At 42.3% G+C, this 17,606-nt stretch overlaps 1 protein-coding gene across 12 annotated transcripts in view; it reads left to right on the top strand.

Annotated features, from left to right (window-relative positions):
- The window catches only part of PRRC2C (proline rich coiled-coil 2C), a 95,975-nt gene extending 84,384 nt beyond the window's left edge, over positions 1 to 11,591 (top strand). For 4 of the 12 annotated variants that reach the window (XM_086693478.1, XM_086693480.1, XM_086693477.1 and 1 more), the window contains exons 27-35: positions 462 to 574; positions 941 to 1,077; positions 3,335 to 3,566; positions 3,785 to 3,907; positions 4,933 to 5,151; positions 5,794 to 5,897; positions 6,285 to 6,411; positions 7,315 to 7,551; positions 9,615 to 11,591. In XM_086693478.1, the coding sequence (XP_086549604.1) occupies positions 462 to 574; positions 941 to 1,077; positions 3,335 to 3,566; positions 3,785 to 3,907; positions 4,933 to 5,151; positions 5,794 to 5,897; positions 6,285 to 6,411; positions 7,315 to 7,551; positions 9,615 to 9,872 (1,550 nt within the window). In that variant the 3' untranslated portion in view covers positions 9,873 to 11,591. The other 8 variants (XM_086693481.1, XM_086693479.1, XM_025926198.2 and 5 more) reach the window with 6 other exon arrangements.
- The last annotated feature ends 6,015 nt before the right edge of the window (positions 11,592 to 17,606 follow it).

Genomic DNA, 17,606 nt, shown 5'->3' with positions numbered 1-17,606 from the left:
GTTTTAGCCCCTCCCCCCCACATGTAACTACAAATAGCCTACTATTGATCAGAAACCTTACTGATAAACAGTTGATTAACACATATTTTTGTAGGTCATATGTATTATATGCTGTATTCTTACAATAAAGTAAACTAGAGAAAAAGCGTTACTAAGAAAATTGTAAGGAGAGGAAAAATGCATTTACAGTACTATATGGAATTATTCGAAAAAAATCTGCATGGTTCAAACCCATGTTTTTCAAGGGTCAACTGTACTAGAGTTTTGTTGTTTTAATTTGCATATACCTGTCTGCCAGAAGTTTTGCATCTTTCCACATATCTAGTTTTTCCTTGGCTGTAGTAATTTTCAGAAGGCTCATTTAATTTGAAATCTGCTTCAAGATTTAGTTTTTAGTTACTTTTTGGAAAATTCTGAAGTTCAGACACTGACTACTGCTTATTTTTCCTGATGGTCTGTAGCTCAAATCCCTGCTTTCTATATGGACACGAGTCATTTATTCAACACCCAACATGCACGCTTGGCCCCACCATCCTTGGCTCAGCAACAAGGCTTCCAGCCAGGTCTTTCTCAGGTAAATACCACAGACGTTTGTTTCTTGGCATGCTAATGGTGTAATGGTTACCTTCGGCTACAAATAACAGCCTCTTTGAAGTTAAAATCTTCTGTTGACAACATGGGACAATCCACGATTACTTTGATATGGTACTGGCCAAATTTTCACACTTTTCCCAAATTTGCCAAACCTTAGTGATTAGCAGTGTAGAAAAAGTAATGTATTGAAAGGAAAATTTAGATGTTTACATTTGGTTTCGTTTGAAAAGGGAGCTGATATGCATGGCATTGTTCTTTTATTCTTTCCATATCTCAAATTTTTATTTTCCCAAGTGTTGTGATTTGTGTATATGGTGCTCACGTATTGTTTTTTATTGCATTGCAGCCAGCCTCAGTTCAGCAGATTCCGATCCCTATTTACGCGCCACTGCAAGGGCAGCATCAGGCCCAGCTGGGTCTCGGTGCTGGACCTGCCGTTTCCCAGACTCAGGAGCTGTTCACTTCCTCACTTCAGCCGTACAGGTACATGCTTTTGTGACCGCTGGGCCTTCTTGCCATATCCCTACTGCTCCTTCCTCCCCCCTTCTCCCTCCCCCCCCCCCCCCCAAGCTAGGATGACCCTGTTATAAAAGTACGTTAAATGATTATATGTCATGAGACTCAGCCTCTGGTAATTTCAGTCAAGACTTTACCTAACAAAATGAGACCTCAAACCTTCTTGAAGATGAGGATAACAACAATCCCAGAACAATTAGAAATCACAGAAAATAGCTGCTAACGGACCTAAAAAGGCTGCCTGCCATCTTGCTGCAACAACTAGAAATCTACGCCTGCTGTGGGGTGTGAGCCGAGACCTGGCAGGTGACAGGAGTATGTAAGGGGTCAGGGTTTAGGATGGGGTGTGATTAAAGAGAGAAGAGCAGAGTGTCAAAGAACAGAAGCAGTGGTGAGAATGGTGACAAATATAGAAGAAACTGTTTTTTTGATCAAGGAAATCTTTTGATTGGTATGAGTTGCTCGAAACATTGTTGAAAAGTTTGCGGCTACTTTCCAGCTGTGCAAAAAAGAGTTCGGTGATGAGCGATGTCATCCTTAGCCGTGGGAGTTGGAGTAGCTGTGCACTGACGGTCTGTGTCTTGATCCCCATCTTAACGACTGTCTTGGAAGATGTACTTCTTAAGACCAGGACTGTTCAATAGAAATATGATGTATGCTGTGCATGTGATTGTGGCTAATGACAACCATATTAGAAGGCACAGGTTAGCCTTTGAAAGCAGTTGTTTGTATTCCTACGTCATTCTGCTACTTCTTGCTCTCAACCTAATCAGCATAATGTTTATTAATATGGAATCCCTGAATTAACTTATGCCATGACAGGGCAGTTTATAACAGTATGCTTACGTTTTCCCATTTTGTATTTGAAACATAGACCTTCTAAAGATTGGTCGTGACTCCAGGCTAGCATTCCTGCTTAATGGCTTTTGTTTCTGCCACATATGTCAGCTTTAACAAAGCGTAATATTATTTATGGGTCATATTGTCTTTAACCCACTGCTTTGATCTAGTTACTTTTTATCTTAGCATTTTTAAAAATATAGCTTGAAGGACCCTATCCCAGAGGTAAGAGGGTAGTCTGAAGTTAGATTTCAGCATTGTATTTTTTTTTTAACCATTCGAATATGCAATACAGTATTATTAACTATAGTTACACAAAATTGGAAGCAGGCTCCAGGCCCTGAACCATCAACACAGAGTCCAATGCAGGACTCGAACTCAGAAACTGCAAGATCATGACCTGAACCAAAATGGGATGTCTAACTGACTGAGCCGCCCAGACACACCCCTCTCCTGCCATGACTTACTTTATAAGTAGCAGTTTGCAGCCTTTGGCCATAATACTGTGTTGGGCATTTTAAAGTTGCTGAGAGGAGTGCCTGAGTGGCTCAGTCGGTTAAGCGCCCGACTCTTGATGTCAGCTCAGGTCTTGATCTCACGGTTTGTGGGATCAAGCCCCGAGTTGGGCTCTGTGCTGAGCACAGAGCCTGCTTGGGATTCTCTTTCCCTGTCTCTCTTGCCCTTCCCCTGCTCATGCACACACATGCTCTCTCAAACATTAAACAATAAAGCTGCTGAGACAGTAGATCTTAAAAGTTCTCGTCAGAAGAAAGAAGTGTTTTTGTAACTATGTGCATGTATGGTGACAGATGTTAAATAGACTTGTGGTGGTGATCATTTCATAATCCAAATACTGAATCATAATGTAATACACCTGAAACTAATACAATGTTATATGACCACTATACCGCAATAAAAATAAACCAAAACTTTGTGGGTAATCCTGAACAACTACTCTGCTTCATCCCATAGAAGTGTTGAGATCTTTTATAAGAAATATATATACAAGGGGAAGTAGTGAAATATAAATAATAAAAGTCAGCTATTAGTGCTATCAATCTGAAAAGGATGTCCATACCAAAGAGAAAACCAGATCTGGTTATGAGCTTGCTATTGAACACATGACAAGAGAATCATTCTCATTGTTCAAGAGGAGAAAAATCTTACTATTTTCTCAGGAAGAGCAAGCCTTTTCCTAGAACTTTGTTGTGTACAGGGCTCTAAATCATGACACAAGTGCCTTAGACACAATCTGCATTCTCTCTTTTCTTAATTGTGCTAATGAGAGTGCTTGGTCATTTGGGATACCCATTCTTAAGATCCCCAGATTCCAAAATAGAATTCACTCGCTAACGCAAGTCTTTTCTCTTCAATACCTATGTAGGTCTCAGCCAGCCTTTATGCAAAGTAGTCTGTCACAACCATCTGTGGTCCTTTCTGGTACTGCCATCCATAACTTTCCAGCTGTGCAACACCAGGAACTTGCAAAGGCACAATCAGGTCTTGCCTTTCAACAAACCTCAAATACGCAACCTATTCCTATCTTGTATGAACATCAGCTGGGTCAGGCATCAGGACTAGGAGGTTCCCAGCTGATTGATACACATCTTCTCCAGGTAAGATGAACTAGGATCCTACATTGTCATTGTATTCCTATGCAACAGGTTACTTAAAGAAACTGTTTTTAAAGAAAAAATGTTAAAAGACAATGGCGGGGGAAAGCTCTTTTTACCTAATACTAAAATTCTGAGAAATTGCTTTCAAGTTACACACTTGATGTCTGAATTGGAAATTTTTCAATCTTACTGCTGTTTTCCTACAAAATTTCTCCTAGGCTAGAGCAAATCTTACCCAGGCTTCAAATCTTTATTCTGGACAAGTACAACCGCCTGGTCAGACAAATTTTTATAACACTGCCCAGTCACCAAGTGCTCTCCAGCAGGTAAACTATGGCATGGTAAATTTCCTCAATTTTCTTCATTATTTTATTACTTTTACTGCTTTTGTTGTTGCTTGGCAGTTTTTAAATAGAACCAGGATGGGGGAGATGGTACGATAGTTGTCAGACTTTTCTCTGAGGTTTCCTAGAATTCCATGGGGTCACTGGAAGTAGACCCTGCTCGGTCCCACAACACCCTTTCCTTGGCCACATGAAAGTCAGTTCAGCTGTTTGCCTGTTTGTTTTAAAAGAGTTTCCATGTACTCATTTATTGTAACAAAGGATACCATGAATATAAAAGTTCGAAAACCATTTTCAGGATATACAGTTACATAAAAGCGTGAGAGGTGCTTTAACCATTTATGCTAGAGGCGAAGGAAGGCTCTAAAGAACATCACCCTGGTTAATGTCATACTTAGAACAGTGTGGCAGAGTATGACAGTGTAAATGACAGACATGTACTGTCTCTTAGCAATGTCACAAATCTAATCTTTAAAAGTTCGTAGAGGACTGAAGGAGAGAGGCAGACCATTAGTCATTTTCTTATTACTAATTTTGGTGCCTCTTTGGAGGGTAGAAATTCATAAATACATTTATAACCTTATTGACATTCAAATTAAATACCGTTTATATGAAAACTGAAAGGTTATGTTTCTTATTGTCAAAGGTCATTTAGACCAGACCTGAAAACAATATAGAAATGTCTATTTGGGAAGTGGTAATAACACTGCTTTCTTAGGTTATACCCCATGATTTTATTGTATTATGTGGTTGTTAGACATGTACCATGGATTCATTCAAAGATAGTCCTAATTATTTTGGTTATATCGTCTGTACTACTAATCTGTCTTAATGTTGCACCTTTAATAAAAGAATGGAGATAGCACTAAGCAAAAGATTATATGTGAGACACATTAACAGATTGACATAGTCTGTTTAAAATGTTATTCAAAAGTTTATGAAGGGTTGTATATGTAGTTGTAGGGATGTACATACCGTAGATATAAGTAAATTGCTGCAGTTACTGTTTGCTTATTTTCTAGGTTACGGTACCTTTACCAGCATCTCAGCTTTCGTTGCCTAATTTTGGATCTACGGGGCAGCCTTTAATTGCTCTGCCTCAGACTCTTCAGCCCCCATTACAGCATACCACCCCGCAAGCCCAGGCCCAGAGCCTGAGTCGTCCTGCACAAGTAAGCCAGCCTTTTAGAGGACTAATCCCTGCTGGAACACAGCATAGCATGATCGCAACCACGGGAAAAGTAAGTGAAGAGAAACCGACAGTTTCTTTAAGAATTTATGGCCATGTGTTTAGATGTATGCATCTGTGTAGTTTATAAAAATAAATAAAATGCATCGGTTTTTACCACCTTCCAGGAAGTCTCAAACCCCAAGATACTTTTTTAACGTTTATTTATTTATTTTGAGAGATCAGGAGAGAGCATGAGCGGGGGAGGTGCAGGGGGAGAGGAAAAAGGAAAGAGAATCCCAAGCAGGCTCTGTGCTGTCCGTGCAGAGCCCAACACGAGGCTCAATCCCACAAACTGAGATCGTGACCTGAGCTGAGGTCGGATGCTTAACCGACTGAGCCACCCAGGTGCCCCTCAAACCCCAATATACTTTTAAAGATCTATTTACTTTTAATGTGTTTGGCTTCCTCTGGTTTTTGCCTAATAACAGTTCACAAATTTTGTGGAAGAATTGGGTTTACACAATCTCTTAAGACTTTCCATCCATAAATTTGGCCTTGATCATTCCATGGTATTTGCAACTTAATTATAGGATTTGTGTACTGAAGGTTTTTGACCGTTCCTGGATTAAGTCTTCGTATATAGAACACTAAACACAGCATTCAGCTTATGGGATTCCAGAAATGCTGAGTTTATCCTATGCTTTTTTTTCAGATGTCTGAAATGGAACTGAAAGCCTTTGGAAGTGGCATTGATATAAAACCAGGCACACCTCCGATCAGTGGTAGAAGCACCACACCAACATCTAGTCCCTTCCGGTAAAATGGGCATTTGGATTTTCAGATACTTAAGCACGATTTGTTTGTTAGATCTTACTTACTATGTCACCAGGTCTGTGGTAAGCACAAGACATTCTGATAGTTGTATCTGAGATGTTAAACTATTAAATTCTTAAGAATGTGTTTGCTATACTGTATTTTTAAGTTGTTTTTTTTTTTTTAAATACAGGGCATATCTAGCTAGTTTTCTTTCTCACCTCTGCCCCCTCCAGTGTCTCTCCACTGCCATAATATTTGGTAACTCACCGTGGTAAATTTTCATCAGCTACCACACAGGAAGAATCTACCAAGAGCAGCGTCTCTAAAAGTCTGACAGCATTGTTTATTTGGCACTACTGTACTGACCAGTGATGGCTTTTTTCCAAGGGCTACTTCCACAAGTCCGAACAGCCAGTCCGGCAAAATGAACAGCATTGTCTATCAGAAGCAGTTCCAGTCAGCCCCTGCCACTGTGAGAATGACACAACCATTTCCTACACAGTTTGCACCCCAGGTGGGCAGATACGAGTGAGAAATGAGTATTATTTCCTTGCAAATGAGTGCTAATCTGGCTAATTCTGTGATTTCATAATCTTGCCATATTGTAACTAGTTGAGAAACAGTTTTTAATGAGAAACAGCTTATTTAACAGTATATTTGTGACCTGTGTTCTCTGCAATTTTTAGCTAGATACAGGTAGTATCCGTAGAGTTCTAAAGCAGACAAGAGAAGTAGTCAGAAGATTCCCCACACAGCTCTGATCACTTATTTTAGTCCTGTTTCTTTTATCTTTTTTTGAAGAAGTTGACTTTTCAGAGAAGGGTCCCAGTGCTTAAAGTTTTCTAGGTTTAAAGATTTTTTGTTGTTGTGTTGTTGTTGTTGTTGTTTTTTAAGATAACTATGTGTAGTTGAGGTAAAATTTCCAAAAGATGTTCTAATATATGTGTAAAAACGTTGGCTTCTCTTCCCTTTGCTGATCGTATGGAAAGACTAAAATTGATAGTAACTCTCACAAACTAGCGTTTGTTCCTGAAAAAACACTTTATTTGTTGAATTGGTATCATTTTTATTTATCTTCAGATTATGTTTGGTATAAGTGTGTGCCTTTTCTGCAATTATATCTTTTTAAAAAATATCCTAATTAATAGCTTTTCTATCTCCCCTTCAGAATTTGTAGCTGAATGAAATGCTAGAGTCCACTGAAGTGCCATAGCATGCTTTGCCTAATTTTTCTGTTAGATTCTCCAAGCATGGCCTGTTTGTTCTTGGTCCTGTAATAGAATGGCACAAATCCATACACTTCCTTTCACTGGCAGAATGGGCACAGATTTACTCTGAGATAAGCCAACCTTGGTCTAGTTGGCAGAATTTTTTTTTTTAACAGTTCAATGTTGTATGTTTTGTTTTTTTCACTCAGATTCTCTCTCAGCCTAACCTGGTCCCTCCATTGGTAAGAGCCCCACATACTAACACCTTCCCAGCGCCTGTTCAGAGGCCACCAATGGCACTGGCCAGTCAGATGCCTCCTCCGCTGACCACAGGCCTCATGAGCCATGCTCGTTTGCCACATGTAGCCAGGGGTCCTTGTGGATCACTATCTGGAGTCAGAGGTAATCAGGCCCAGGCTGCGTTGAAGGCTGAACAAGACATGAAGGTTAGTACAGTGTTAACAGCCAACAGAGCAAGAATCTGTCTCTGAACCATGTCTTAAGATGCCTCTGGACCATAACCACATACCCAGGCATTCATTGTCTTAGCAGACTTAACCGAGCTAACTGCTTTTATTCACTCCTGGTTTTTTTTTTTTTTTTTTTTTTCCTTTTTTTTCCTCCCTATTCCCCCCACTTTTTCGTTTTTTTTTTTTTTTTTTTAATTATTATTATTATTTTTTTTTTTTTTGCAACTTTAGTTAGCAAACAAGTTGACATTTTAAACTCTGGCAAAATGAATTACTTTAAAAATACATATTTGAGGGAGATCTGAGTTTAGCTGCTACCATTTTTTGGAAGAGCAAAAAAGCGATACAGATTATTATAGGCTTCCCCATTTTCTTTTTTTTTTTCCCCCCTTTGGTTTTCTTTTTTATCCTTTCCCCCTCCCCAAACTTAAGATATACATCATGGTTATGTGAAAACTCTGGAGTGGGTAAGAGATTTTTACCTATCTTGATTTTTCTTCCTTCATGAGTCATCCATGTACAGTTTTCTTCTCAAGCTGTTTCCATGCCCGTTTTTTTGCCCGCCACCTGAGTTGGCACGTCCCACAGCAGATGGTGCAGCTGTAGATGAAGGACTGGGAGAAGCACTTTGGGATCCTTCACGATAAAAGGCACTAATAACGTGATGTTTGCTGATGCAGAAGAGTGCCTTTAGGAGTCTGTGTGGGGATTTTCTAGCGTAAACTGTACCTGTCTGCCTGTACAGCCAGCAGAGTCCATTGATTTCTGTATTTACTTAGACTTGACTTTAGAGGTCTTAGTAATTCTGCCTATTTTGTCACTACGTGTGTGTGTGTGTTTATCATGTCAGACTAGAACAAAGAAACGTTTACTGCTTTCAAATAGGGCAGTGTCCAAAGTAATGCTCTACTCTGAATTAGAAACATGTTCATGATCAGTCGCTTAGAAAATTTGGTTGACTGGTTTCTTTCTGCATTAATATCCCTCATTTCTCATCCTGAGTAATCAAATTTAAAGACTACTCTGCGGTGAAACTCTTGTTAAATATTATCTACTTGTATTACGGCTGTGTGCCTAGGGATTTCCATCTGTTCATAACTATTAAATATACTTGTATATTTAATACAAGTGTAGAAATCTTTGGAAACTGTTTGGCCATGGTTTCCACTTGTGCTTCTGTCTCCTTGGCACTTGATTTTCATATAATGCCCATGTTGGAAATGACAGTAGAGCTTATAACGGGGAGGGGGGTGGTAAAAATTTCTTGAATTGCTTTAGATCTTTGGATAGTACAGGTTTCCTATAGAACACGAAGGGCTTTTTTGTTGTATGCAAGAGATACAGAAACTTAAATTTTATTTGTGTACATTACAGTGGTATAATTTACAGAGTGACTGACGTAAGTATATTCTCCGGGGCACGTAGCCATTAAAAGTAGGAGATTATTTTACCAGCTCAGGATGTGGTAGGAGCTATCAGAACTTAGTGATCAAGTGAAGTTGTAGTTACTAATTTCTGACGCTCTTCCCCTGCAGAAGAGAGCTGTGGGAAGAGGACTCAGCCACAAGACATTTGGTCCTAGGTGTTGGTAATGCCACAATATAAGTGCTTCCTTTTCGTTTTATTGTAGACCACATATTGATAACTAGAAGTTTTAAGTGTTACATATATATGTTTTCAAATTTGCAAGCAGCTTCCCTAAACAGAATTTGATATCAATAAGTTTTGTTCCGGAAAAGATACAGAGCAACAGCAATTTCTATCTTCTTATCTTATAAGAGGGCAAACTTTGAAAAGGTGGTGGGAGGTGGTCCTGTTTCCAAATGCTTAAAAAAAAAAAAAAATCACATGGAATGATTGCAAAGATAGGAAGAAATCTATCAGTTAAAAGCTGAAAGATCATTGAGGTGCTTTTGGTTTTGGGCCAGACCAGCGAGGGGAAGACTGATTTGTGGTCGGTACGAGAGTGTGAACTGAGACTGATGGATGGGCTTTGGTGGCGCTGCAGCATTTTCAGTTGTTGTTTCTTATTTTTTAAGGCAAAGCAGAGAGCAGAGGTTCTTCAGTCCACGCAACGGTTCTTCTCTGAACAACAACAGAGCAAACAGATAGGAGGCAAAGCCCAGAAAGTGGACAGTGATTCCAGTAAACCTCCTGAAACACTGGCCGACCCACCTGGTGTCTGTCAGGAAAAAGTAGAAGAAAAGCCACCCCCTGCACCCACCATAGCCACCAAACCTGTTAGAACTGGACCAATCAAGCCTCAGGCGATCAAAACAGAAGAAACAAAATCTTAAAGGCTGTGGTTTATTGCCGGGGCTGGGGGCCAGGGGAGGGGATCGGGGAAAGAGGGAGAACTGAGTCGGATAATGCCAGCAGCCAAAGGGGTAAAATGGTCTGTGACATTATCCTGTCCAGAGCTTGGAGGTACACAGGGGACACAGGAGCAATTTACACTGACACACAGCTGCTGCACCAGTAAAGTGAGGCTTTGCCGGCTCGCACCTGCTATGTGATGCACACTCGGTTGACCGCCGTGCATCTTCGGTCAGAATCTATGTACAGATATGCATACGCATCCCGTGAGTGCACAGAATTTAGAACTGCGATCCTTACGGTTAGATGAAACACCAGAAGTAGAGGAAAATAACCCTGCAGAGGAACAGCTGATGCTGAACAGCAGTGATTCCAGCTAATGTGTCAGGTGTGGTCTCTTTGCTCCCTGTGTGCTTTGGGTATGGTTGTAGCATTTGTGGGCTTGGTGGTCAAGAACTGAAGGTAACTGGTGCTGGATAGAGGAGCCTTATTTTTTATTATGGCAGCTTGCTATTTTTGTAACCTTGTGATTGAGTTGAACACAATCAAAGTACAGTAACTGATCTCCCCTTCTTTCTGGATGAGTGAGTAGATGATGAAATGTTGACGTCCACACCCTTGGACGTCCCCAAGAGGGCAGGGTTTGGCTAACCGCTTCTGTTTGAAATGATGCTGTTTTGGTTGTGGCCCGAAGCTTTCAAGTGCTACTTGGCGTCTCCTTTCTTCCACGGAGTTCTTACCGTTCAAACACGACAGATTGGGTAAAATACTAGTTAGATTGAGTCTGGCTTGCCTCCACTCCATCATCTTTGTATGAATCCAATGGGGTTTGTTGGGTTTTGGTGTTGTTTTTTTTTTTTAACGGTTTTTTAGCTCATGTTCATCAAGAGCAGTGAATACCTAGAACCGTGCCCTTAATGACAGGAAATCCTGTCTGAGAAGGTGCATTTCTTTACCAGAGCTGTGTTGTACCACCCTTTGGGCCCTCTGCTGGAAAAGTAGAATCAAGTCTCAAATAATGCCTTTTTAAATTGTATCCTCTAGTATTCTAGATGTAGGACAGTACTGTATCATACCTCTGTGAATGTAAAATACCTTGTACCTGCTTTATGATACGTAACAGTGACCGTGCTTTCTCAGAGCTGTTTTTAATGACGTTATTCTAGAATGTTTTCTTTCCAGATGATGATTGAGAAGCTAATAAAAAAAAAAAAAAAAAAAATGGTGCCAGGTACCACAACAGTAACAGAACTTTGCTGTTTTCTGGGGGTTTGTTTTTTTACCGGTTTTTTTTCTTTTTTATTAATGGAGCGTGCTGGATGTGTCTATAATCTTGTGCAGATGACCGCAGAACCTGGAAAGGCTGTTGCTGCTATTGATGCATAACATACTGCTATTGGTCTTTTTATATAAATAAATAAATAAATAAATATATATATATATATACATACATATACATATATATATATAAATAATTTGAATTTTTGGAAACCTTAGCTGTGCTGTCAACTTTGGAAAAACTACCCCAGTCGTACCGTGTTGGGTTGGCATTGTACAGAAATTAACAGCCATATTGGTCTAGAAATGTTAAACACAATTTTTTCCATTTGTACAGGGGTAACGCGCTGTATTAAATGTGTAAGGTCTTATCTACATGGGTTTGATTACAGAAACTAATAAAGTATTCTCTAAATAATGAATCTTGGAACTTCTGATCCATTCCCCAAATTTGGAGCAAGAAGGTATGTCATGTACCAAAAATAGTGATCAAGGGTACATTGCGCTCGAGGCAGAGATTCTCATCCAAAGACTTGATTTGGCTTTTTTAAGAACTATAAAGCTTATTCAGTCAAAGTAGATGTTGTCATGGAAGATATTAGCCGTGGCCTCTGTTCCCAGGGTAGCCATACTCCTTTTGAAAACAAGTCTGCCCAGGAGGAGAGAGGTCTTTGTGCATGGTGTGAAGTGCTGAACGTAGCAAAATAGTTTCACTGTTCTGGGCAGAAATTGAACGACCCAAAATAGATCTCGGTACTTAAAACGTTAGCATTTTTCATATTTTTCCTAGCACACTGATAGTCGTCGTCACCCACACAAGCAGCCTGTAAGAGATTTGTTTTATCATTTACTCCTTTTGTAACGTGAAGTGCTGAGGGATTTTAATTGTCTACAATCCCTTATCCAGAACACATGGCTTCCAGACCCAGCTTTCGGAAAAATAGTAATCCAGTCACTGATGACCTGTGTGCCGTCTTTACTCGTGGCTACTGTGATTCTTAATCACTTAGAACACCCAAGTACTGTGAAGCCAAGCTTTCTGTGTAAGGTTTTCTTTCTCAAAGTGTGTTCTGAATTGGTGCGACGGGTAAGGCTAGGATCACAGACTGGTACCAAGAGAGCTGGAGTCACCACTTCACCTGTTTGCCTTCTTACCAAGTCACCTCGATGGCCTTTGTTTTTCATATTCTGACCCTTCAGTTCGATCCTGGTAAATGGTAGAACTTCAGAGTGACTGAACTATGTAGTTTGTACTCTGCATTTGTAAGCAACCAGGTACGTTCTGCTCAGCTGGTTGTGCGAATTTGAAACCACGAACACCTTGGGCCCTTTGCCGGGTAGGATCATACAGTGTTAAAAATGGGAACAAAAGAGTGTCCGGTGAAAGTAAGGTATTTATGTAAATGATCTCCACAGTTTGGCCATACAGTTCTTGTTTCTGGCTCTTCTGACGTGTGACTAGATTACCCAGAAGATGTTACAGTCAGTCATCGGTAGTGGCTTTGGTCGCGTAACCCTTTGAACATTCTCTGCCGTTTGAACTGTTCTGGTAAGGAGGAACAGGGCGTTTTTGTCCTTAGTCCTAAATTGTGCATTATGATGGAAGAGTAAGTGGGGGAGGCGGGTTGGGGAACGAGAGGAGGGTATAGTTTGAAAAGGCGTTAAATCTACTTATTTTCACAATGCAAATTACGGGAAGTGAAGTTCCAGCATACTCTTGGCTGGAAGATGGGATCCGAGTCCACATATACCTTGGGTTAAACGAAGCTGAGAGGACTGTCAGGACTGAGTGCGTCGGGTTCGTCCTCTAACAGGGCTTCCTCTGCTGCCACAGCTTGTTGGCATCTTCAGTATCCCCACATGCCCTTTCCAGTCTCTTCTACCCGTAACCTGCAGCTACAGCGAGCCACAGTTGACCTGTTTGTGGAAAGCATCTTAATTGGATTATATTTTAAGTGATTAAGAAATTTCAGCCATAAAACAATCTGCTTGTGAAATGAACTAGAAAAGAGCTGGACAGTGATGCCTTCCTGTTAAACTGGCCGTCCAGGCATTCGCACATTGCCAAAGGGGATCATTTGCTGGTCCCTTTTCCTCCTTTTGTGTGCTGGTCTTCACTCACACCCTCAGGTGTAGGGCCGAGTCTGCTGTTGGCGCTCAAAGTAGCGGCTCTGTTTCGTTTTCCTGAAGTAATTCAGAAGACAGTGGCAACAGGCTCCAGGCCAAGAGGGCTGTTGATTTTCAGCCTTTCTTGGGGCACAGTGGGCTGGCAGGTCGTGTTCCTGCTATGACAGAAATGAAGCTTATTTCTGTGGTGGGGGAGCATGACTTGGTGTCACTTGGATTCTTAAGTAGAAGCCTTCAGATCTGGGGTGCCTGGCTGGCTCAGTCAGTAGAGCATGCGACTCAGTCTCAGGGTTGTGAGTTGAAGCCCCGTGTTGGGTGTAGAGATTACTTAAAAAAAAAAAAAAAAAAAAAACACCAGAAAGCTGGACTGATGGGCTAGTCAACATGGGAGATCAGAAATTATGGATACCTTAATTCCTCGACCTTACGTGTGCACTGATTTTCCAAGCAATCTTTTGGTGAAGTCCTATGCCATTTCTTTGAGATGCTGCTGGAGTCTTTTACACAGGGTAAGCACAGAATTCCTTTGAGTTTTTACAGACACTTTCCCTCAGTTTTCTGGTTTTCCCTACACCTAATTTGACAAGAGTTTTTCAGAGTGAAATTGGTAGAATTCAACTAATCTGGACTTAACAGCCTACTAGCTGTGGGCATCGGTCAGTTTGGTATCTAGCGAGTGGTCAGAATGTGCTTAAGACTGGCTAATGTACTCCATCTTCCAATGTAAGATTTTTTTTTTTTTAAGTTTATTTTGAGAGGGCAATCGGGAGGAGAGGCAGAGAGGGAGAGAAAGAGAATCCCAAGCAGGCTCCACGGTGTCAGCACACAGCCCGACACGGGGCTCGATCTCACAAACAGATCATGACCTGAGCTGAGATCAAGAGCTGGACACTCAACCGACTGCACCACCCACGTGCCCCCGAACTGTTTTTAAAAACACATTTCCCTCAACAGGGGAATAAGGTACCACAGGAGAAGAAAATTTCACCTGAACTAGAGAGTTTAAGCAAAAGGTGAGACTGGTAAAATGAGGCAAGGGGTCAAGTATCAACTTCTGTATCAGTCGCTGGGACTGCAGAAGTCCCGTTTCTTACCTCAACGTAGTCTGATGGAGGAGGTAGAGCTACAGGTGGTGGCTTGAGGTCGTTCAGATTTCTGCCACTAATAACCTGACCTGTTTTCTGGATGCCTTAGGCCATCTTCTGCCCATCGAGGCCTTCTCCTTTGTATCTCTCTTTCCATCTATCTATACTGCTTAACTTCCTAAATATGACTAAGATCTTCTAAAGGTACTTAGGCAGTACTTACTTGGCCTCATTTCTCACCATTTCCTGACACATCAGCTAATACGTGAGATTGTAAATTTTGGTCTTAACTGGTTTCTGAGCAAAAGCAGGAGTCGACAGTTTCCTCACCTGAAATGAAAAGGGAGCCCGCAAACGCATTGGTGCTCCGTGGGGAATCGGAGCGGGGAGATTCCCTTAAGCAGGCCTGTGCTGCCAGATGCGTGGGCCTCAGGTTGAAGGGCAATAGTGCAGAGGAGCTAAACCAGGAGGGACAGCCCTCCTGGTTCCGGTCCTTCCCGATTTCGATTTCAATTCTTTTACCCTGTGTGAAAGACTCCAGCAGGCATCTCAAAGAAATGGCATAGGACTTCACCAAAAGATTGCTTGGAAAATCAGTGCACACGTAAGGTCGAGGAATTAAGGTATCCATAATTTCTGATCTCCCATGTTGACTAGCCCACCTGTTCTGTGGGGAATGATCCCTGGTTTACTGACTTAGGGCTGGAAGTACGCATAGTGTTCACCTGAGGTGGTTTTTAGTATTTGTTTGGCTAAGGGATTCCATGGCTTGTACAGAATATGAGTACTAACGTAAATTAAGGGTAATTGGTGCCAGGGAGGAGCTGCTCTCCAACTCCTCAGTATGAGAAGCTGAAAATAACAAATATAAAGCCATACTCCCCCACGGAAGCTGCTAGTGATACCCACAGTGGGGGGATTGATTGGGTATTGGATTTCTATAACCTGGTCATTGAAAAGGATGTTACAAATTTTCCTCTTAAATGGCTGTTAGCAGATTTTCTATCAGCTTAAAGCCACACAGGGAAAAACAGAGTTACTCATAATAAATGTTACTCGCCCCTTCCCTGCAGCCCAGGATCAGGGCATGGTTCAGGTACTTGAGATTTTTAACCTTCATCCTGAAGGTACTTTGAGACGCAAGCAGGAAGCACAGAATGGTGGAGTAGGCCTCCCACGTGAAGCCATCCCCTTCTCATGAGTGCTTTTCATTTCAGAAGGATTTGTGTAGCACCGGACATGTGGCAGGCATCACCCTTGCGAGGTCCTGAATCCCAGAGAGGCATGATTCCACCCTCCCAAGGAGCACAGAGGGAAAAAGACGCAGGTGGAACTTCTTCCCTGGTGGTGAAGGTTACCCATGGGACAGACCGCTCTCCGACCCTCGGGTGCCCATCCACACCTCTGGTACAAAGGCTCTCCCCAAGTATGTTCTGACCAGAAGTCACAGGGGAAAAGCGGTGACAAAGGGTAATACTCCGGCCTCGCATGTCCGAAACTGGCTTCTTCCCAGGCCTGCCGTGTCTGGAGAGAAATAGCCAAATTTAGAAGTTGCCTGTGCACCAGGCTCTGTTCTAATTGACACGTATCAGCTGACTCCTCCCAACGTCCTCCTGAGGTAGGTGACTTTCCAGTCTCCCTTAGGCGTTAGAAGAATGAGGCACAGGTCACTTGCCCAAAGCTACGCAGTAGTTGCGGGAGTTGGTCCCGGCAGTCTGCCCAGCACAAGCTTTTGACCGCTGAGCTATGGGCAGCGCTGGACTTGAAGTTACTAAGAAAGATCACAGCTCTCGGTTTTTCCAGCCGTAACACAGAAACGATTCTTCCTCACAGGGTTCTGATGATTAAATGAAATAAGATACGTATAAATAGAATGCCTGGTGTCTGGTAGGTTGCAAAAAAATGAGCAGGTCATTGTCTTGCTAAATCTACGTCGCTTAATCTGGTGTCTGCTCTTCAGACTCCAGGAGTCTGAAGAGTTAAATAGCTTCTGTAAACATGGCAGCAGGTCAGGGTTTCTCTTGCCCATTTCAGATGATACGGAGGGAATCTCGTTCCTCAGAGGTGTCTCACGGCAAGAGAAGCCATGTTGGTGGAGGTAACTTTGAACTCCCTCTCCACGTAAGGTCCCACGTAAGACTGCACCTCAAAAAACGCGGTTCTCTATGAAAAAGAAACCGTTGGAAGACCATTGACATCTTTTCCAACTCAGTGGTTTGAATTCTTCCCATTAGAAGGCGCTGCATAGGCCTGAGCTCCACTCTGGATGGTCTCTGCCATTCTAAAACCACATTTCTCCTAGTTCTTGGGTTGTGCAAATGAGTTAAGGACGGCACAGCACCAAATAGGTAACCATGTATTCATTTGTTCAGCTGTTGTGTTGGGTTCCAGAGGAAACTGCAAAAGATGCGTACGGGGAGTTTCTTGGGGCCTGACCGTGGGGTGAACATTTGTGAGGGAGTAAAAAGGAGGACTGGGCAGGAGGAAGAATTGAACTGAGATGGTGTTGCAACAAAGGCTGTGCAGAGATCCTGTGAGATGCTCTGGAAACACGATATTCCTGCGGTATCCATCAGGCCAGAGGGCCAGACTTTTATACCTTCGGCGTAGTCTGATTATTGCATCCAGTGTGGGCCATCCTTTCACCGCTCGGAGGTGCCGGCTTCAGAGAAGCAGCTCTGGGAATAGCTTCAGAGTCCACCTCATTTCTTCCTGCTTTGAAGAAGGTTAGTGGGCAAAACACAGACCCTGCCATCGAAGCTGGTGTCCCGGCCACAAGTGACCTCCTCCCCTCTCCTCCTCCTAGAGTGCTCTATCAACTCGCACCTCTGCTGGTCAGGATGGCTTGACCCGCTCCTAATCTCTGAGGAGTCTGAGCCCTTGTTCACCAGGTCTTTCTACCACAGGCGGCCATGTTTATCTGCCCTCTTAGATCACTTGAGAGTCAGACATATTCTTCCTTGGCCCAATTCCTGAGGACTGGAGTCTCCTGCACCTCTGCCAAATGGTAACTTCTTTCCTTGCCTGCTGTTCCTTGGCAAAATGACCCGAAGTAACTCTAAGCTATAAAGCTTAATGGGTATGTCCCTGTGTCACTAGTAGATGCATTCCTCTTCTCAGAGCAAGAATCTCTAAACCGGGGGCACCTGGGTGGCCCAGTTGGTTCAGTGTTAGCTCAGGTCATGATCCCAGGGTCCTGGGATGGGGCCTCCACACTCAGCGCAG

This window comes from Puma concolor, chromosome E4 (genome assembly GCF_028749965.1).
Source record: "Puma concolor isolate L17-30 chromosome E4, mPumCon1.1.hap2, whole genome shotgun sequence".
NCBI lineage: Eukaryota > Metazoa > Chordata > Mammalia > Carnivora > Felidae > Puma > Puma concolor.
The sequence above is the reverse complement of the archived record's forward strand: the minus strand, read 5'-3'. Positions and strand labels throughout refer to the sequence as shown.